Raw genomic sequence first — 23,197 nt, forward strand, 5'->3', positions numbered from 1 at the left:
CACCCATGCGAACATCATAGGTATATGATTCAAGGGTGATGCTCCCATCCAACCACCCGCTAAAGCCTGCAAGTCTACTTATGACCAGATATATAATCTGAAAAAGCCTGCAAGATTCACGGACTTACCTCGTCATTTGAAGTCTTGTTCTCAGCATCTAGTCTTCATAATAGTAGTCCACAATTGTTGTATGTTTGTTTTGTTTGTTTTTAAGGGTTTTACGGCGCTTGCAACACATTAAGGTCATATCAGCGCCAGTAAAAAGGAAGAAAATGGGATAGTAAAAAGTTCTAGAATTACAATTAAAGCACCCAAGAAAAAGTAAGACATAGGGGAACTGGGAACAAATAGGGATCAGATGTAGATTCCAAGAGCATACCACCAATGCACTTAGTTTGAGATCACTTATAAGTCTCATCCAGACACAAGCACAAAATCCAACAAAGAGGAATACACTCAAATTAAATGCTTGCATTATACATTAAAAATAACAAATATAATAACACATAACAGAGAGATGATTTACAAGGAAAATATCATCTCCCAAAACAAGAACTATGCATTTGACTGTTTTCCTCCCAGTCAAAGACTCCGGCCAGGGTCGGGACAAAACCGAGCAATCTCACACCAAGACAAAGACAGAAAGCAAGTTGGAAAACAGATATAAGGGGATAGAAGACACGGTAAGTACCTCCCTGCCCACTGTGGAGGTAGGGAACCCCACCCAGTTGTTGTATGTTTAATCCAAAGGTTGTAATGCAGTAATTTGTTAAGTTTCTTGTCACAAGTTGCACAAAAAAAAAAAAAAAATCCAAATCGCAAAAAGCCGGCGACGTTTTTTTTTCGGTAATCCAATCGGCCGGCACTCTTGCACCCATGGTTATAACCAAATCCTGTTACAGCCAAGGGAAACAATCCAAATGACATAAATCACCTGGGTTCGAGCCTCGCGCTCGGCACATAGTTGAGTCCTTGGAAAAGGCTTTTTACTCGCATTCTCTCACCGTACTCAGGTGTAAAATGAGTACCTGGCTGTTAACAGCGTTGTCTTAGTCCGAAAAATTGCAATATCGCCTAACAGGCGGCATGTCCCGTCCTACATGTTAAATGTTGCTGTTGACCAGGGACCCCTTGTAAAGCGCTTTGAGTACATTTAGTAGATATTGCGCTATATAAAAAACAATCGTTAAATGGTGTTGGTCAAATCAAGGACAAATCTATAATAATAATAATAGAGAGAGCAAACGTATACCGAAATAGATTAAAGCTACCCCTCCTTCTTCTCCACCACATTCCCTGCCCAAAGACCTTGAGGATTTCTCAACCCAACAAAAACGCAGAGGCGTCAGTGATGCTGCAGTGAAATTATAATTATAATTGACACGGATAGACAATAAAACGACAATTTAAAAATTCAATACGAAAAGGCCAATGTTAAATAGGTTTTATTTAGTCAAATATGTACACAATGAATAAGAAAGAACCAAAAAAAAAAAAAACCCCTAAAAAACAAAACAGATCAAATATAAACAGAAACGAAAGAAGAGGCCTACTTTTTTAAAAATCCCAGAAAAAAAAAAAAAATAAGCAAACCTTTCCAAAAACACAACTGAAACGAAAATCTTCGAGTGCATGGTAAAAGTCGTCCAAATTTATTGCAATAAGTACTTTCTAAGCTACGGCTCTTTACATGCCAAACCTATTTACTTTGTGAACAATATTGCTCAACTATTCATATATGTACTTATTTTGACATTAGTTAATAACCAAAAATCATTCATCGAAATCAAAATAATAATGATGATAACAGCTTTTTTTCTTCTCTAAATCACTATAGTCAAGCCTTTAAAACCATTTTCATGATAAAGTGACCATAAAGTTAAATCTGGGAATGATAATAATCGAACAGCGAAATCACATTAGTTATTTAATATTCCACTTAAAACATGAAATGACCACATATTGTTATCTTCAACACAATAACCCAACAAGATATTACATCATTATTTATATATAGGTATAGAACATAAACTGAATTTTCTGTCAGTCATTACCCGCTATATCAATCACATACAAAAAAATAAAAAATAAATAAAAATGATGAAAAAAAAAAATATATAGACTAAAAAATATAACAACTTGTTCAGACTGACTTAAAAATAGTATTCAAATTTAAGAGTAGCAAATGATGAGTGTTGCGTAAAAGGAACCAAAAGGAAAAAAAAAATTGTATTTAACTACATTGAAGACTATTTTATTGTTTAATGATGAGGGAGAGAACAAAGGTTTAATATATAAAAATGGCTCCCTGGTCATGAGTGCCTTAAGTAAGATTTATCTTATCCATTTTCAAGGAAAAACAAGCTTTCAATTCAAAGTGAGTGATAGTTAACTCACCCATTCCTATTTATCACATTTTTCTGAAACAACTTATAGGCGTTGTATCAAAGCTAATGTTTTTAGTTTTTACATGCTTATGATAGTTGAATAAAACTTTCAATGTACATGTTCATTTTTAATACATTTTTTCCAAATTTTGAAAAGTAGCAAAAATATCTAAGATTGAGTGAGTTAAAAGTCCAGGAGCCTCCCCTGCCCATGAAAATGAAGTGTGTGACTCTTTGTCAATCATAAATGCATAGTTGTCATCTGGCAGCTTACATGTTTGTTTGTATCTTTTTGGTGACAGGAGATCTGGTACATGGAGGTGGGGGAAAGAATGCCACAATGGAACAAAAGTTCACTTCAACTGGACACAGGCTGATTTGTCTATCTCTAAACCCAACTATGATTAGTTGGCTCGATAAGAGCCCCCCCAGGGACTCGATGAAAAGTTTATTTTAAGAGAGACTTTATCTTCAGCGTTTTTGTCCTATCCAGACTCCACTGTAGGTCATTTCAGCGTCAGTAAGGAGGAAGATATGTGGGGAAAATTTGTAGATATCCGAAGTTAAAAGCTATAAAGTCAGACAAAGGGGACTAATTGAAATAGGGAACAGAGGATTCCACAATAATTCCATTAATGCCCCTGTTCTAATAAACCTAAAAGCCCCATCCATACACGAACAAAGGATCCTGCCATGAAGGGTACACTCATATGGTTACAAAGTACGAGAAAAAAAAATATCTTTTTAAAAAAAGGAACTATACATTTGACTGCTTCCATCTCAGCTAAGGATCCCTGTTAGGGCATGGGGAAAAAAACTGGACAATCTCAATCTAGGACAAAGACTATAGCGGTATAGAAAAGGAAAACAGATATAAGGGGATAGAAGCCACAGCGAAAGTGACCTCTCTGCAGGAGGTCAGAAGACCCATCCAGTTGTTTTAAGATATAAACATCAAAATAAAAAAAAACAAACATAGCAATAACAATAAATCAGACTTTAAAAATGCGATTCAGATAATACCTTCAAAGACAAAAGAACAACACCAATAAACAAAACAAAAAATTTAAAAATTTTAAACATGAGCTCAATAACTGAGGTGCCTCTCAATGCCAAGGAATGATACTGATGATGAGGGTTGTCTTGTGAGAACAGCAGCTTTGAGATTAATGATGAGGGACGACAAGGCAAACATAATGATTCTTTCTGTCTTGATCTGGCCAAACAAAACATTTCAAAGATTAACCTCTGTGTGGGATGTTTTGTTTTTGTTTTTAAGGGTTTTACGGCGCTTGCAACACATTTAGGTTATATCAGCGCCAGTAAAAAGGAAGAAAATGGGATAGTAAAAAGTTCTAGAATTACAATTAAACCACCCAAGAAAAAGTAAGACATAGGGGAACTGGGAACAAATAGGGATCAGATGTAGATTCCAAGAGCATACCACCAATGTACTTAGTTTGAGATCACCTAAAAGTCTCATCCAGACACAAGCACAGGTCCCAACTAAGAGGAATACACTCAAATGTTTACCAATCATATAATATAATTTGTAAACTAAACATAATACAATGCATAACAGAGAGATGATTTACAAGAAAAAAAAAATATCATCTCCCAAAACTATAACTATACATTCGACTGTTTCCCTCCCAGCCAAGGAGCTCCGGCAAGGATCAGGACAAAACCAAGTAATCTCATTCCACGACAAAGACAGGAAACAATTGGAAAACAGGTATGGGGGATAGAAGACATAGCATGTACCTCCCTGCCCACTATGGGAGGTCAGGATCCCCACCCAGTCTGTGTGGGATGTAATGATAATGAAGGTGTTGGCGGCGGTGGTGATGATGATAAATATGATGATTTTCTGGAAAAACAAAATGCCATAAAAATTAGAAAGATAGATGGAAATTAGCCACAATAAACCCCTGTTCCTCCTTCTTGCTCAGAACTCTGATTACAGATTTGAACACATCACATGACCTTTATTTTTTTTCGGTAATTTACGCCTGCCCTTCTAAATATTTATTATCATATTTTATATGAGGTAGGGAGGGTGCATTGTGCATGGTGGATTTATTATCATATTTTAAAGGAGGTAGGGAGGGTGCATTGTGCATGGTGGTCTCAAAGAATGACAACAACACGACCTTCCACTTGTCAAGCAAAGGAGAGGCCATCAAACAAGTAAAGACAGTTAAATATTTAGACACTATCACTATCATTACCCATGACGCACGTGACATAGAGGTAGCAATAGCAAAAACTTGTTCCATAAAATGCGACCAGTTGAGTCAAACAACAACCTAAAGTTGAAGACCAGCCGCACAACGCTTTGATGAATCCAAGTTTTTATTTCAGTCATTATTGTACAATAACCCAATAGTACTTAAAGCTTCCCTTAGGACAAAATACTGGCTACCGACTGCCCCAACCAGCCTGAGGAGTTTAGTAATCTCCACTGGAGCCTGGAAGATCTCCAGAGAATAGCAACATATCTAATGGAGATGTTTGTTTTGTATTTAAGGGTTTTACAGTGCTTGCAACAGATTTAGGTAATATCAGCGCCAGTAAAAAGGAAGAAAATGGGATAGTTAAAAGTTCTAGAATTACAATTGAAGCACCCAAGAGAAAGTAAGACTAAGGGGAACTGGGAACAAATAGGAATCAGATGTAGATTCCAAGAGCATATCACCAATGTACTTAGTTTGAGATCATCTATAAGTCTCATCCGGACACCAGCACAAAATTCAACATAGAGGAATACACTCAAATGCTTACATTACACATTCAAAATAACAATTATAATAATACATAACAGAGAAATGATTTACAAGGAAAAAAAATAACATCTCCCAAAACAATAACTATATCTGATGGAGAGTAAACTTACCATCTGAGCAAATGCGAAGAAGAGTGTAATCTTCTCCCTCTCACAAGCCCCATTCTTCTCCCAGTTCATCATTGGCTATGATATGCGTACCAATTTACCAGCCATTCACAATCAGACATAGGAAGTCAAAATTTTCTCTTTGCAACTTGACTCTAAATGCTGCTGCAGCTGGCACTGAGTCACACCATGGCTTGCCACACACACAAACATACATAAAATGCTCCAACCCTTACCAGGGATGTAAATGGCAAATGATAAAAAATTCTGAAACCAACTCGCACACTCCTTTTAAAAAAATTGAAACTACAGATGTATTTGTAAAAAGCTAATTTTAACTAGTAGAGTATGTGTAGCCAATTTATCACTATGATAATATGTATACTGCATAAAACTAAGACCTATTGATGAAGTGGAGATTTCTACTTTCCTTTAAAGAAAGATCTAAGATCATCACCTGATTTCATCTTCTTGGATGGTTGTTTAATTATGATACTTTTATCACTGCTACCACCACTACAAGTAGGCCTACTACTATCACAAATTTTGTCTCTGGTAGCTTGCATGGCTGCTGGGAGTCTTTGATTTGAAATATCTATGGCTCTGTTACGTTCGTGTGATTTACTTTTAGAGTGAACTTTTAGGCATCGAACACCACCTCCACTATATTTAATCTCAGATTTACAAAGGCAACACCATGCAAACCCATCCTTCTCTATCTTTCTGATGTAACTTGAAAAGAAATCCCCCAGATTGTCTTTAAGGGATAACCATTCCCATCTAAATTTGTTTGTTGATGTTACATCTATAACATCAATAGGAGATTGTCTGTCAACAAATCGATGTTTTGATTTTGATTCAGTCACCTTTGTTGATGCCATTTTCAAAAACGCCTGTCTAAATTTATAACTACAAAGAACTAAAGTGAAGAAAAGTGGTGAATCTAAAATAAAGATTGAGGATTCTCAGTTTAAAAATCACCCGATGCCGAGATCTGATTGACTGATTGTGATTGATTCTGTAAGTTCACTCTCTTACTAAGACCCAAACAAAACAACGTGATTGGATCGTCCTAGAATTTTCTAGAATCTTATCTAAGTATCAGAATTACGAATCCAAAACCAGAGAAATCAATGTAACGTAAATTTAAAACAAACACATGCGACAGTAACAAAATAGATTTGCTAAAAATATCAACTTAGCTTCGGGTTTCAACCAAGAAGAAATTCACAAAATCCGCCACACTTCAACAAGCATCCATTGATTTGCGAAAAAGGAAAACAAAACATCCGGTAGTGGTATTTATACATTATGTTCGATATGTAGCCAAAGTGGCTATTTACCGAACAAAATTTCAGAATTTTTTTTTCTGAAAAACCTCTATTACTGCCATGTAGTTCAGAATCAGTCAGAAATTTTCTGTCTGAATTCATGGCCTGGAAATAACGTTATCACGTTTGTAGTGAAAATAACCTCTTCCGCAACCAAACAGCAAGTGGAGTGTTTCAGTGCACACAGAAAGTGCTTGTCATGCCTGGGCCTATATGCACCATATTATATTACAGTAGTATTTAATAATACGTTTTTGTTAAAATATTTTGTTTTATCAACTTGATCTATTTATATTCTTTTTATTTTCATTTTTTTTCTTATGAATTGAAATATTCTGAATTCAGAAAAATTCTGAAAGATTTACATCCCTGCCTTACTCTTAGGCCCTGTGTAGTATTATAATGTGAAAGCATTCTACCAGACAAGGCCAGTGTGTAATACAGGGATGTAAATGCAAAGTTGAAAAAAATTCCGAAATTCTGCGAGCTCATTTCAATAGTCTAAACTCCAAGTGACACACCAGGAATAAGGTGATAAATGGCCTTGTGATTGTGACAACATTTTTAGGACTTTTGAGTGATAAGTCTCAGAATAAAATCTAAATTATTTTGTTTATGGATGGATTTTAATGATTTATGTCTCCTTTTTGTCAGGAGGAAATACCATTATTGGGTGTTGTTCATGCTTAAATCAGTGCCCATTTAGTATTATCCTTATCTTTATGGATTAAACAGGGTTAAATTAGTTTGGGATACTGAAAAAAATCAGAATTTTGGAATTCTTAACTTATTTTCACTGCACGTAATCCAACACCTAAACTTTTATATCAAAATTATATTCAGGTCAAAATATTACCCCCAATGACTAAATGAATCTGACAATAATAAAAACTCGTACTCAAATTTCAACAGCCATATCATTACTAAGGCCAATTTTGAGATTGGAAAGATGGTCACCTCCCGATATTTATCATTTTCTCAGGCCCCAAACCCTTCTGCTAATAACAAAGGCAATAAGAAGTACATTACAATACTACATTAGGTTTAGAATCGTGTTAAAAGCCCTTTACTTTATTGGTGTAGCTTTCAATGAGAACAAACAAATTTGATTTTTTCCCCCACCACAGTCGAACGTTCGTGGCAGTCTCAACCAGAAATGAGACCCCATAGAAATTTCTCATAAAGACCAAGGCTAAGGGAAATGTATCTTCAGACTCATTATGACTGAAATGAATTGCAACACACAGGAATTACTTACAGAAACAGAAATACATTCCAATTGAGCCTTAGGAAGAAAGTGTAACAACAACTCGGAACTCAGTCATGAATACTCGATATATATCCACCATCTTCTACTTTCGATTCTGCAGCCCATGTTTTGCTTCCGGTAAACTAAAAATAACCCTCCTTGTTTACACAACAGATGTGAATCTAGTTCCGAATTAAAATTAGGAAAATTCGGAAATTCGAACGCTATCAATCCTTAGTACTTCCGAATTAAAATTCGGAAGCTGTCGTGGAAATAAGTTGAATGGTTAAATACACGTATAATCATAACTGACACAACAGTAGTGTAAATTAAGTGTTTCAGTACATTGAAAATGGATATTCACTACAAATTCTCTATATGTACAGCAGTATCTCAAGAGTTGTTGGTAGTGAGGTATTAAGAAATATTTAAATTGTTTGGGGAAGCTAGAAAATGTCTGAAAAATAGGAAATCCTAATAATTCTGAAAGATTTACATCCCTGGTAATAAGGCTCACTGAGTTTGGAAAATGATGCAAGGTTATTTTATGCCAGACTAGTCCCAACTCGGCAACCTTTTGCAGTCTCCATTATTTTGTTATAGACCCAAGTGAAGTGTGTTACTGTGAACTTCACCGAATGCGAAGAGGATTTAGTAGTGTCAAATAGGGGGGGGGGGGGAGGGAACACACACAAAAAAAAACCATAGCTTTTACTGAATCTAATGTGCACCGTATGATATGTAATCAAAGCTATTGTCAATACTTTCACTGATGCACAACATCAGATAAGCCTATCATTATCATTTACACTACATCCTTGGCCAAACTCACAACCTAAATAAAGCCTTTAAAAAAAAAAAAAAAGAAAATTGGTGTACCTACATTTGATTAAATTTCACACATCTTTCAACTCAACGGGTAGTTCATTCTTGGGATGTTTATTTTCAAAATGTTGTTTGTAGGTCTTGGGATCGGGCATCTGAGCCTGAAATAAGGAAAAGAATCATTAAAAATTCATTTTGATTTTGAAATAAATCTAGACAAAAATCAAACCCACATACACACATAGTTAAGGAAGTTTGTTTGTTTGTTTGTTGTTGCTTTAGGTCTCTTCCAACACAATTGAGGTTATATGAGAGACCGCTGAAACAAAAAAACAAGCAATCTAACAAAAATAGTACAAATGTAAATCAAAATCATAACCTAAAGATATCATAAGCTAAATTATAAATAACCAAGAACAAACAGGCAGAAGATTTACAGAAAAAAAAAATCCCCTGTCAAAAATACAATCACAAACCGAAGAAGCAGGATAGGCTAGTAAAGAGAAGAAGAAGAAACGACATCACTATTGGATCGTACACCCATGCGAACATCATAGGTATATGATTCAAGGGTGATGCTCCCATCCAACCACCCGCATAGTTAAGGAAGAGAAAATTAGGGATCATTAAGTGGTAAATACTTTCAGCTACAATTGACTTTAGGAGTGTTGACTCTATGCAGATTCCACTGTAGTTCTTTTTTTTTTACCGAATTTACTGAGAAACGCCTTTATCTATACAGAGGAAATTTGTTTCCAACTGGTCAAAAAATTAGTGATTCAAATGTGCATTCCCTTTATAAAATATTATGTTTTTTTGTTTTTAAGGGTTTTACGGCGCTTGCAACACATTTAGGTTATATCAGCGCCAGTAAAAAGGAAGAAAATAGGATAGTAAAAAGTTCTAGAATTACAATTAAAGCACCCAAGAAAAAGTAAGACAAAGGGGAAATGGGAACAAATAGGGATCAGATGTAGATTCCAAGAGCACACCACCAATGTACTTAGTTTGAAATCACCTACAAGTCTCATCCAGACACAAGCACAAAATCCAACAAAGAGGAACACACTCAAATGCTTGCATTATACATTCAAAATAAAAATAATAATACATAACAGAGAGATGATTTACAAGGAAAAAAAATATCATCTCCCAAAACAATAACTATGCATTTGACTGTTTCCCTCCCAGCCAGGACTCCGACCAGGGCCAGGAAAAAACCAAGTAATCTCATTCCAAGACAAAGGCAGAAAGCATGTTGGAAAACAGATATAAGGGTATAGAAGACACAGTTTGTACCTCCCTGCCCGCTATGGGAGGTCAGGATCCCCACCCAAATATTATTGTTAAGCCTTAAAATATATATATACATACAAATAACCAAACAAACCTACTTTGCAAACAGAGCAGCTGATTGTCAATGCTTTGGCAGCAGCCTTTTTTGATTCTGAATATGAGACACTCTTCTTGGAACCAGATTGCTTTGCCTGATTCTTTTGCTGAGATTGAATCTTCTGCTGTCCACGAGCCATTGTCTGAATAAAATTGCAAAAGCATTAGAATTAGAATGGAAGAAAAATCTCAAACTACACATTTCCCTCCATAAAAGACTCGCACTCTGTATGATTTGTTGGGAGGAATGATGAAGGGCCTTTCTATGTCAAGTGGACCAAGGGTGGGAACCACACCCCTTTTGATTTTCCTCAAACTTGGCTCAGTTGAAGATACTTATAACACATTAAGAAAACCAAATTTTCAGTTCAGAATATGAATATTTGAATGTTTTACAATTTTTTGAAATTGCGCCCCAAAACGTGTCAAAATCAAATTTGCTTGTGGGTCCATTATTGAGAGGCTATAACTTTTTTATTAATCAAGCTAAATCTCTCAAATTTGGTAATCCTGTACAACTTTTAGCATAGATTACAATTATCTGAAAGAAAATTAATGTTTTCTTCAACTTTTGGAGTTATCTGCCCTTGAACATGGCTCCGCATGCTGTGTGGCCAAAAAAAAAAAAATTTCAATACTTTTTTCTCATCTTCAAAAATGCCGTTTTAAAACTTTACAGCATCAAAAATCCTAACATATTATTGATATAAATTTTGAATAGAGTGTCTAAAAGACAAACATCCTATCTCTATTTCTACCAATTTGTTTTAATGAGGGTTATTTAATGGCCGAGGAATCACATTTTTAAAAAGCCCACCAAATCCTTGTTTTTAGCTTTGGGTGTTATCGGATTTTTAAACACCTCATTGTAGTTTGTAACAGCACTCAAAATGCTGTGAGAATGAGATCTCAAATTATTGACAAAAAGAATAGAGTTCACGAAAACCACATGAATATTTTATTAAAGTACCTTCATACTTTATGTTTTAGATAGTTTAAAACAAAATGAATACGATAAATATTGTTATTTCAATTGATAACTCGGGTCAAGTGGGTATGTTATATTGTTATTAATATTATTATTACTATTATTATTATTATTATTATTATTATTATTATTAATATTATTTTTATCATCATTATTTTATTATGTTCATTATTACAGTGCAATATTGTTTTCAATTTTTAAATGCATTTCCATAAGTGTATACCGTCGATGTGTCTAATCCTTTTTCGAACCTTGGAACTAGTTTTTATGTCATCTTATTCGTCTATTCCTGAACTACAATAAATTAGCTGACAATACTCGTGACTAGAAGTGATGTATGTTCAACCAGTAAAATGCGCATTATGAAATTGTATGATTTTTACTAAATTTTTATTTTATTTTTGTGTATTTGGGGAATTTGCTGAGACGAACATAAAGCCAATATACAAGTTAGTATTACATATTGTCAACAAAGTCGTTTCTCACATCTGTGGACTCATTCTATATTAACATAAAAACGTATCGTTGTCTAGAGATTCTTGAAAACTACAAAACACAGATGTATGAAATTACTTCCCAGCTAACCAAACATAACATAACATAATATGGTATAGGGCGAAATAGGATAAAATCTCTTGAATGCATTTATTATGAATCGTAATGCTGGAAATCGATTGATTGCAAGATTACAATAGTGGTACACGTGATAAAGATAATAGCCCGTTGCAGCATTCTTTAAGGACACGAGCCGTGATTGTAATAATAAAATAATAATAAATATAATAATGATGATAATAATAATAATAATAATGATGATAATAATAATAATAATAAAAAAATAAAATAATAATATAATATTAATAATAATAATGATGATGATGATAATAGTGATAATGATGATGATGATGATGATAATAATATTGAGAGTATGCCGATGACATCACGCATTTACCATCCACGGTTACTTCCCTTGCACTAAGAGCACTGTAACTTTCTATCGCGTAGTTGTTTACATGAGAGAGAGAGAGAGAGAGAGAGAGAGAGAGAGAGAGAGAGAGAGAGACAAACAGACAGGCAGAGAGAGAGAGAGAAAGAGAGAGAGAGAAAGAGAGAGAGGGGGAGAGAAAGAGAGAGAAAGTCAGTAACAAACAGAGAGCGAGAGAGATGGATGGAGAGAGATACATTTTTTTCTTAAAATAAATGAATAAGAGAGAGAGAGAGAGAGAGAGAGAGAGAGAGAGAGAGAGAGAGAGAGAGAGAGAGAGAGAGAGAGAGAGAGAGAGGTTCGTTTTATCGTCTATTCATTGGGAATGGGAGGAAGGGTGGGGTCTTTTGAGTCAATAAACAATGGGAGTGAACCAAAAGAAAAAGGGGGAGGAGAGTTTAATAGATGACAATTGACCACAAGGGGTTGTGATAACGAGTGGCAGGTCCTAAATAACTTGAGGTTGCAGATCAAACAAGAAGATTCAATTATACGATTTCATGTAAGTCATTACAAATTAAGCCCCACCCCCTCCTCTTCAAGCTGTCATCTGACTCAAAATGGAAACAATGCAACAAATCATTTGACCAGTCCCATTTTTTAAATTGCGATCTCATTGGTCAATATGTTTCCCATTGATTGACTTTGACTTCTTTTGAAACGAAGGGCTTTCTTATACTATCCCTTCCTATTCTTTGCTCCACCCCCTCTCTCCTTTTCCCCCTTTCTTTGTCTACCAGCCTCGCTCTCTCTCTCTCCTTGTCTCCCTCGTGTTTCTTTCACACATACAAACACACACAAACATACACACATATTTATATCTTTATTCTATTTAGCTCACGCTCTCTACAATTCACATACAAGCAGTCTCTCTCTCTCTCTCTCTCTCTCCCCCCCCCCCCCCCCCCCCCCCCCCCCGTTTGGGGCGGAGGGTCACATAAATAATAAAAATAATAATAATATTATTAATAATAATAATTTTATTAATAATAATAATAATAATAATAATAATAACAATAATAATAATAATAATGATGATGATGATGATGGTGATAATTATTATTATTATTATTATAGTAACAATAATATTAATAATAATAACAATAATAATAATAATAATAATAATAATAATAATAATAATAAGAAGAAGAAGAAGAAGAAGAAGAAGAAGAAGAAGAAGAAGAAGAAGAAGAAGAAGAAGAAGAAGAAGAAGAAGAAGAAGAAGAAGAAGAAGAAGAAGAAGAAGAAGAAGAAGAAGAAAATCATCATCATCATCATCATAATAATAATAAAAATAATAATAATAATAATAATAATGATGATGATGATTTAATAATAATAATAATAATAATAAAAATAATAATAATAATAATAATAATGATGATGATGATGATTTAATAGTAATAATAATAATAATAATAATAATAATAATAATAATAATAATAATAATAATAATAATAATGATGATGATGATGATGATGGATGATGATGATGATGATGATGATGATGATGATGAATGATGATGATGATGATGATGATGATGATGATGATGATGAATGGATGATGATGATGATGATGGAGATGATGATGATGATGATGATGATATGATGATATAATATATAATGAATATGATGATGATGATGATGATGATGATGATGATGATGATGATGATGATGATGATGATGATGATGATGATGATGATGATGATGATGATGATATATAATATAATAATAATAATAATAATAATAATAATATAATAATAATATAATAATAATAATAATATAATAATAATAATAATAATAATAATAATAATAATAATAATAATAATAATAATAATAATAATAGATAGATAGATAGATAGATAGATAGATAGATAGATAGATAGATAGATAGATAGATAGATAGATAGAAGTAGATAGAGATAGTGATAGATAGATATGATGGTACGTAAATGGAGGATAAGTCTTGATAAGTCTTTGTCCAGTTTTCCGATTTTATGTCGTATGGATCAATGTCTTTCACGCATTCAAGCTTTTTTTTCGATACAGTGTCCATTGTGGTAAAAGGATTGGTCACCATTTTGAAGAAATCTATGCTTCAATCAAGGGACTAAACCGTGTAAAATTTCACAAAATTAACTCCCTTAATCTAACCGCATACTCTCAATATATACTTTATTCATCAAAAATAATAATTAAAAAATGGAAATTCGTTTACAGACATGGCATGCATAAAAATGTATAAACACAAAGTTAAGAATCTATGGCGACAATGTATACATATATACATGCAAATGCACAAAAATGTAAAAAATATACAACCAAGAACCAATAGCGACACTTTATATATTAATTTGATAAATTGAGATAGACCATACCTCTGGCCTCTAGTCCGAACTTGTGTGTGTATATTTTTAAAAATGGTATTTAATTAAAACCACAGTTGTGCGTAAAAATTCAAACACCATGTGGCTCGCCATCCTTCATAACTTTCTCGATTTTACTTAGAAAGAGACGCCAACTTTAAATTTGGCTCACAGGAATTTCAGACACCACTCGTAGGAATTTCAATGCCGAAAGAGGAATTTCCGCACACAAGAAAAGGGAACTGGGATGGTATTTGGCATTGTGTTAACATAGTGTATAGTTCTAAATAGATAACTGATTAGAATCATATTACGATAATTATAAACAATGCCAAATACAATCCCAAAGTTTCCTTTTATTTCAAATGAAGTAAAAATCCAAAACCTAATGGTAGTGACTGCAGTAGTGGTGGTAGAGAGGATGATGTGGTGTTGGTGGTTGTTGTAGTTGTGGTAGTGAGGATGATGATGTGATAGTGGTTGTTGTAGTTGTAGTGGTAGTGATGATAATGTGGTGGTAGCGGTGGTGGTGATGGTTGCAGTTGTAGCAGTGGTAGTGATGAGGATGTGGTGGTGGTGGTTGTAGTAGTCGTAGTAATGATGATGATGTGGTGGTGGTGGTGTTTGTAGTTGTAGTGATAGTGATGAAGATGTGGTGGTGGTGGTTGTAGTAGTTGTGGTAGCGATGTGTGGTGGTGGCTGTAGTAGTAGTAGTGATAGTGATGATGAAGTGGTGATGGTGCTTGTAGTAGTAGTGGTAGTGATGATGATGATGTGGTGGTGGTGGTCGTTGTAGTAGAACTGGACTGGTAGTGATGATGATGTGGTGGTGATGGTTGTAGTAGTAATGCTAGTGGTGATTGTAGCAGTAGTAGTGGTAGTGATGATGTGGTGGTGGTGGTGGTTGTTGTAGTAGTAGTAGTGGTGGTGATAGTGATGATGATGTGGTGGTGGTGATTGTAGTAGAAGTAAAGATGATGTGGTGGTGGTCGTTGTAGTAGTAGTGGTAGTAATGATGATGTGGTGGTGGTGGTTGTAGTAGTAGTGGTGGTAGTGATGATGTGGTGGTTGTAGTAGTGGTCGTGATGATGTGATGTATCCTTGGATACAGTGACCTCACCGGAATTTAACGGAAGTTGCCCGTAACCTGGAATTTTTTGCTCCAGACCGGAGTTTTTTCCTGTGAAACTGGAGTTTTGGCATCACTGTTTAGACAAAATCTCTTGAATAGTTTGTGATACCTCAAATCGTACAATGCTTGCCTCTCAAGAAAGGGATGTTAATCATAAAAAATCGGGTGGCTAGGTCTTTAGGGTGTGTGTGGCGGAGAGTACTTTATTTCAGACTCGCGTCCTATCTAAAGGGTAGCAGTTTATTCAGTAACACAGAAATCAGGATACAGTCACTCGTCATAGACGTTAAGGCGTTAAAAGACTTGGGGTGGTAGGGAGTTAAGGGCACAAAAGACACACCTGCTGGGCACAAACACATGATCCCGTATAAAAGAGGAAATCACTCTACTGCCAACGTATATATCGATACCCTCCTGATAACATACAAAGAGACGATTTACAGTGGAAAAATCATCCCCCATTATGGGAATAATACAATTTACTGCACCCTTTCAGTTAAGGATCCCAGAGAGGGCCAAGGCAAAACAAAGCAATATAATTACCAGACAAGTCCATAAAGTAGAATGGAAGTGAAAACAGACGTTGTGGAAGTAAAAACATGATGTCTTGGGATTATAGAGGTTTCTTAACGAGGTTGATTTATTATTTTATGCTGCTGGTTCGAACATTTTGCTTATCATTCATGATTCATGTTGAATTTTGAGAAGGAAATATTGACTTTACTAAAAAGTTAAGATGAATTTTGAATTCAGCAGGTCCGGTTTCCTACATGTGTTAATTTTCTTCTATCCAGAGATATTTAATCTTTTATACATTTTGCTCGTGGTTATAGCTATTTTTCTGCCAACATGCAAAATTGCGTGTTTCCTGATATTCACTTCTTTATTTTTCAAAGACCATTTGAAGAAAATGTCTGGAAAAAAAATTGGATCTCTTCCCCTTGACGTGAATTAAATGTAATTTTGTATGAAATTTATGTTAATAGTTTAGTTTATATGGAATATGCTATTTCATCATGCTGGAGGCCAAAACATTTACTTTCGCGAGTGTTTTGGGGGAATTTCAACAGACTGTGGATTTAGAAAAAAAATTACGTCTGGTTCAAATTTTGTTATAGTTTATTTACCTAGTCAATGCACTTTAAAAATGTGTTTCACAAGTATGATAAATCTTTTTTAGTGGTTAGTTACATGACGTCAAAGTTGGAACATTTTACCATCAGTTGGCAAGCAAAAAAATTCTAAGTTCTTGAAAAATGAATTTGCTCTACTCTCAATTTCTTATTTATGTATGGATTTTCAAAATTTAAAAAGTGTTTTTCATGACTATCAGAATGCTTTATGAATACGGAAGTATAAGTAAGAAAAATCAATTTTAAATATAAAATTGTCTACCTACTTAAAATGTACAAGAAATAACACTATTTTTCCTGTTCAAAAGAAAATATCTTCTATTGAGAGGTCTAATTGTTTAGTTGTAGCAGACGACAAATGTCTCAAAACGGTCACGTGACAGCGTAAAAACAACAAAGGAAGTCTGGGAATGCAACTAATAGTCGGTAATCCCTTTAAACTAAACCGTGTCATTTTTTTTAAAAACAAAATTTCATATTGAGTTGACTCGACGGTTCATATAGGGCCGGTATTTTTTAACGAACTAAAGTTCTGAAAATCAAAATGTTTCTTAGAAAGTTGAAAGATGTTAGCTTTTGAAACAGAGGCAGAGGTATGTTTGTTTCAAAAACATTTGTCTTTAACTTTAACTTTTCAAGGCGTTGACTCGTAGAGGGCTCGCCTCTCTAGATAATACTCTAAGTCTATATTACTATTACTGACTGTACTGTAAAAATAGCCTTTTTATTTTCATTTTTACCTGCCTTATGAATGATTGATTGATTCTTTTACTTTTTACTTTTGCGTATTTTAAATATGGCGGTAGTGGTATGGGCAAGGGCTCTGGCTCGACTTTAAAATAAAAGGTATCAGGATTATCACAGAAAATGAATGGAACTTGTCAGGATAATTTACGTTTGATGTTTGGATCATTGAGGTTTTAGTTTTGGACAGTGGTCAGTGTGGTGGTGCAATCATCATAATCATGGCCATGGTTTGATTTGGCGAGTGGTGGTTACGCTCGAAAATAGGTGGAGACTACTCTATTCAAATGACAAATGGAAAATTCCTAGCCTTATAACAAATTGTTTTGGTTGGTTGTCAAACGTTGGGTACGAAAACTAATTACGACAGATATACATTTACCTTATCTAAATCTAAGCCTTGACCAAGTCAAAACGAACTGAAGAAAAAAACTGCCAATGTATCACTTGTTCTCTTATACTTTTTTAGTTGTTGCGAATTTTGCAGTGTTGCCAGGTGACTTGCAAAGATCCCGCCGATTTTATGCCAGAAATCCGCCAAAATCAGCCAACTTTAACCTACTTAACCACTTATCTAGACTCTAGCAATGGAGAAACTATAAAACAAGTTCAGACATTTAAATATCTTGGATACATAATAACTTCAGATGGTAGATGTAGCACAGTAATAAAACGAAGAATTGCAATAGCTAAAGATAGTTTTGATAAAATGAGTCTAATTTTAAAAAACCACAATATCTCAATGACAACAAAACAGGGTTTTGAAGGCCTATGTATGGTCAGTAGGTATTATTATATGGCTGCGTAAGCTGGACAAATACAGAAGACATTAGAAAGAAACTGGGGGCAGCAGAAATGTGGTTTCTTAGAAGGATGTTAAGAATCTCATGGACAGAGAAGAAAACTAATGAAGAAGTATTAGGGCAAGCTGAAACTAAAAGGTTATTAATTCGTACAATAAGAAAAAGACAAATGCAATTTTTAGGGCACCTAAATCGACATAAATATATTGAACATCTTGCTCTCACAGAAAAAAATAGAAGGTAAAAAGAGTAAAGGTAGACCAAGAAAAACATATTTGAATAGTTTGAAAAGCTGGGTGACAAAGAAAGAGAAGAGTAATAATAGTTTTCTGAGGTTATCTGATCAGAGAGACGAATGGCGTACCATGACACCGATGTCTGGCACAGACTTGGTACTGGAAGAAGAAGAATCTAGACTGTATAATCAACAATGGTGTAGCTATTGTCTCAGAATAAAAATTATGTTACTAAACGCTACTCACCTAATTACACCTGTTGGGAGACCTCCCTAAAGCTCCTCGTGCTAGCATTTCTTTCAATTTGTATTTTCACCGTGGATCTTTTGTCATGAGTTTATTTATTCAATTTGTCAACATAAAGTAGCGTTTTAAAAACTCTAGAACAAACCTTGATAGAGTAGACTTTTCTAACGACTATTAATTTGGTCTTCCGTCGCCATTTTGTTTTGTGAAATATTAAAAGCAGTCCTAGGCCTTTTTTTTTTCTCTATTAGAGTTAGCTCGAGATCGGAGGATTTTTTAAAAGGGTTTGGCATAACTCTCAGTAAAGGTGCTAGGGAGTTTGTTTTTCCTATTGGTGTTAGTTAAAGGTACTATTATTTTTTTTTTTAAATAAGGGTTATTTGAGGGAATATTTGGGTTGTTTCCCTTAGCAATATAAGCCTTCGGAAGGCCTCCCCACTTGTTTCCTTTTTAATGGAGGTTGTGTGTGTGTTGGACCCGCGATCTCCAGTAGTCGATGAGAGACAGCTCTAGTAATGAATGACCTGAGTTAGATATGATTTTTTTTTTTGGGGGGGGGGGGATCGTGGATAGCTCATACGGTATAGTCGCGCTCTCACCGGCCAGGCGAAGTTGTCGTGCCAATAAGATCGCGGGTTCAAACCCCCATCAACGCCGCGAAAAATGTTTATTCTCTATTGTCTTCTGGTACTTTTCTACTCATTTTATCTCTTGTTGTTACCAACATAAGAGCCTGCTCCACTCACTTTTCTGAATTAAAAATTCACCCCATATACCGGAGAATACTCAATGTCTCAATCGTTTCTATGTTACATGTTTGTGTTGAGAATATTGGCTATTATTAAGCTTAATTGCTGGCCAACTAACTTCGCGGGGGTTGTGTGTGTTGGACCCTCGATCTCCAGTAGTCGGTGAGAGAGAGAGAGCTCTAGGAATGAATGACCTGAGTTAGATACGATTTTTGGAGGGTCATGGATAGCTCATACGGTAGAGTCGCGCTCTCACCGGCCAGGTGGAGTTGTCGTACCAATAAGGTCGCGGGTTCAAACCCCCATCACCGCCGCGAAAAATTTTTATTCTCTTTTGTCCTCTGGCCCTTTTCTACTCACTTCATCTCTTTTTAAAGGCACAGAAGTATGAAGATTCGGAGTTTCGATTTTGTTTTAGCGGGAATTAAACTGTCGGATATTGTTTTCACCTTCGGTTAATCTGACTTAGGTTGTGTAATATAGGTCTAGGCTAACAGTACACTCACTCACAATAGGTCCTCCTAAAAGTCAGTTCAGGGAAGGGGGAGAAGAAATAATTAGACTTGATTGCAATATTTTTACTTTTTTTTTAAAGGGTATACAAATCATCAATAATCGGTCATCCGCCAGGTCATTTTCCCCCGGCCACACGATGTTAAAAATCCGCCAATTTGGCGGAAAATCCGCCAACCTGGCAATATAGTTGTCCAACCTTGTCAAATTGGTCATCATAGGATTGCCAGTTTGGCATTTTTTCATTATTAAGGTAAGTGCACAACTAGCTTCTGTGGTAACTTGCCTGACAAGAAATTGATTACGCATAGTAATGTTCGTCTCTCTCGTTTTCAATTGGCTTCAACAGTTTCATACAAACATACAGTTTCCCCCGTAATGACGCATAGTAACTTAGTAATTGGCTCTAAACAATGGCGGACGCCCTTATGAAATATTTCTCCGACGAGCATAAAAGCGTATCAAGAGGGAAAAAACCCCCTTTATAAATCTGATCATGTTTTGACTTTTACACATTTTACACAACAAGAATGAAGAATAAAGAGTTTAGAACCACGATGGCCGCCGTTGCTGGGCGACGTGATATCAGACTATTGCATCCAATTATCATGTAACGTAACGATGCTATGCGTTTAGGTAAAATACTGACAACAGCCGCTAGCCAAATTAGACATACAAACATACAAAACGGTGTTCAACTTTTAACGTTTATAGTCTGATTTATTTGATTTATTGAGATCGAATCACTAACAAGGCTGTCTAAAAATAATAACGAGTTGGGTGACGTCATCTTCGTTCCTTCTATACATAAACTTATCTCTTATGCTCCTGGCATAAATTAGTCTTTATAATAAATATTAGAGGTGAACTAAACCCCAAGGGGGTGGCTATGTAATCGTTGTTTTTTGTATGTTTTGTTGTTGTTGTTTTGCTTTGTCATTTTTATCGTTCGCAGTTTAACTTGTTTGTAAAGATAGAAAATATATAAGAAATACTTTAATTATAAAAAATAAAATTTCTTTCATTTTCCTTAAAGACAATTTTACCATAAGAAAATTGTTTTTGAATATAATCCAAGGGAAAACTGAAACATCCAATGGTGCCTCAAGTGAGCTAGGGTAAGATCATTTTCTTGACGACTGGTACTCAAACCCCGTCCCCTTTCTGCATTCATGACATTTCTCCGTTTTCTTCTGTTCTCGAATTTTCCATCACTGCTGTTGATATTGATTTCATATTTTAAATAGCTGATTTTACAAGTTGTCTTAGTACTTCAGTTTGGATTTAAAGCCCTGTCCCGGATCAGTTCCCAATAGAGCAGTTGCCCCTGATTTACAATCTCTTGATCTGACCTAACCATATCAGTCATCTCTGACACAGGATAGCTATCATGCTTTATATATATATATATATATATATATATATATATATATATATATATATATATATATATATATATATATATATGCTTGGGCTAGCATTACAACATTTATAATCTTGTCGCATTATGTTTTTTTAAATAAGATAGTACGGTGCATCCGAGTTGCCTTTTCTTTCTTTCTTTAGGTCCATAGTGAGTGTGCTGGAAACATATTCTTATTTGATCATGATCTTTGTCTATTTGTCTAATCTTTTGATGTTTCATGCCATTTTGTAAGTCTTCCAAAAAAAATAAAAAATTATTGGAGGAAATGGAAGACCCCATATAGCAGAATGTGTTCACTTTAACAACAGGTTTGATATGGCATTGCACAACTCCCCCAGAACAGAGATTTCTGTCTTCTTGACATAGATGACAAGGCTTAAGGCTTTGCACAGATCTGACCCATCGTCTCAAAACGGTATTATGTCGGAACTAACCAGATGCTTAAAAGCCGAATTAAGGGGCGGTTTGGGTCTTTTCAAAAAAAATTTTAATTACCAATATTGGGCGGTTTTAATCATTCTGTATCGTCATTATAGGTTAAAAAACAACATTTATGGTGAAAAATTTTAATTATCTATGTTGATACCCATTTTGCGACCTAATTTGGGGGTCTGACATAAAAAAATATAACAATCTTGTGGCAAACGTTCCACAAAAACTAATGAAGGAATGACCTCCATATTCTTCCTTCTTGCCAACATTGTACTATACTGTGTCACCATAGAGAGATTTTACGGCTTTAGCTTATGGAATTTTTATTAGAACATTACAAAGTAGAGAATCAAAATGTTATGACAAAATTGATGTTAAAAATTCAGAATTAGGATTATAATTCAAAATTCACATATCTTATCAAAAAAATCTCTCTATGGTGACACAATACATTATCTCTGTGATAACTGTGGAAATTTTCAGACAATTTCATTGAATAGATTCAGAGAAACGTTTGACACAGTATCCCATACCCTTAGAAATATGACATTCTGAGAAAATAGCAAAATAGCTTCCCGTTTTTCACACTTTTCTTACTACCTGTGTAATAGAATGACCATTCTATCTAATGTTATTTGATTTTGTACTCTATTGCTCTTTACTACTTGTCGCTACCATCACTATTTAAATGTATGCAAGACTGTTGACTGTGTGCCTCTGTGGTTGATATCAACATTCCTTTACTCGTGTGTGTTACTATGACCCATAGTACACTGTGTGTTGTGTGTTAAGCCCTTACACAGGTAGTCTCTCGATGTAGTACTATTTTTATCTTCGGCTGGGTGTGACTTCTGGCCTGATACTATATTTTTGTGTGCTTTCATCACTTCACATCGTTATAACTTCATTTTAACAACTATGATCATTTACAAATTTATGTCACTAATTCTGGCAAATCATAGCTTTCTAGCCACCTACTTTGAGTCATCTAAATCTACTTGGTTCTTCTATATACTTAATAATTGCTACTTAAATATTTCATACAGCCATAACGTTAACGCCTTTGATTACTAATTACGAGCTTAAAAACATAATTCCCTTTATTCATCCCATAGGGGAGATTCGTCTTTCGGGTCTATTCTAAGGGAAGACTGGAATAACCCAAGCGATAGCCGCAGTGCAGCGCCGCAAATTTAGTTAGGGCAAGGTGACTTGCTCAAGACCACTCAGCGGCGGGTGATCGAACTCGGTACCTTTCGGGTGCCAACCAAAGACCGTACCGCTGCACCTGATGATGATGATGATGATGATGATGATGATGATGATGATGATGATGATGATGATGATGATGATGATGATGGGAACTAA

The 23,197-nt window shown here is 34.9% G+C and overlaps 2 protein-coding genes across 4 annotated transcripts in view; both read right to left on the reverse strand.

Moving 5' to 3' along the window:
- LOC144957036 (uncharacterized) overlaps positions 1 to 8,733 on the reverse strand; it is a 326,762-nt gene extending 318,029 nt beyond the window's left edge. Inside the window, exon 1 of the mRNA XM_078887972.1 lies at positions 5,517 to 8,733. Within this exon, the coding sequence (XP_078744098.1) occupies positions 5,703 to 6,161 (459 nt within the window). The 5' untranslated portion in view covers positions 6,162 to 8,733 and the 3' untranslated portion in view covers positions 5,517 to 5,702. The remainder of the gene's footprint in view (positions 1 to 5,516) is intronic.
- LOC144957037 (zinc finger protein 706-like) lies at positions 1,430 to 17,976 on the reverse strand. 3 transcript variants are annotated; one of them, XM_078887974.1, is made up of 4 exons: positions 17,807 to 17,976; positions 10,080 to 10,220; positions 8,744 to 8,846; positions 1,430 to 3,603 (listed from the first exon to the last, which is right to left on the reverse strand). In XM_078887974.1, the coding sequence occupies exons 2-3, from the start codon at positions 10,215 to 10,217 to the stop codon at positions 8,757 to 8,759; spliced, it is 228 nt and encodes a 75-aa protein (XP_078744100.1). In that variant the 5' UTR covers positions 10,218 to 10,220; positions 17,807 to 17,976; the 3' UTR covers positions 1,430 to 3,603; positions 8,744 to 8,756. The 3 variants fall into 3 exon arrangements, with proteins under 3 accessions (XP_078744100.1, XP_078744099.1, XP_078744101.1); XM_078887973.1 differs by lacking the exon at positions 17,807 to 17,976 and adding an exon at positions 17,576 to 17,695; XM_078887975.1 differs by lacking the exon at positions 17,807 to 17,976 and adding an exon at positions 17,421 to 17,648.
- Between the last annotated feature and the right edge of the window lie 5,221 nt (positions 17,977 to 23,197).

Source organism: Berghia stephanieae, chromosome 11 (genome assembly GCF_034508935.2).
Source record: "Berghia stephanieae isolate SIO BIC M18660-M18661 chromosome 11, UCSD_Bste_1.3, whole genome shotgun sequence".
In the NCBI taxonomy this organism is placed as follows: domain Eukaryota; kingdom Metazoa; phylum Mollusca; class Gastropoda; order Nudibranchia; family Aeolidiidae; genus Berghia; species Berghia stephanieae.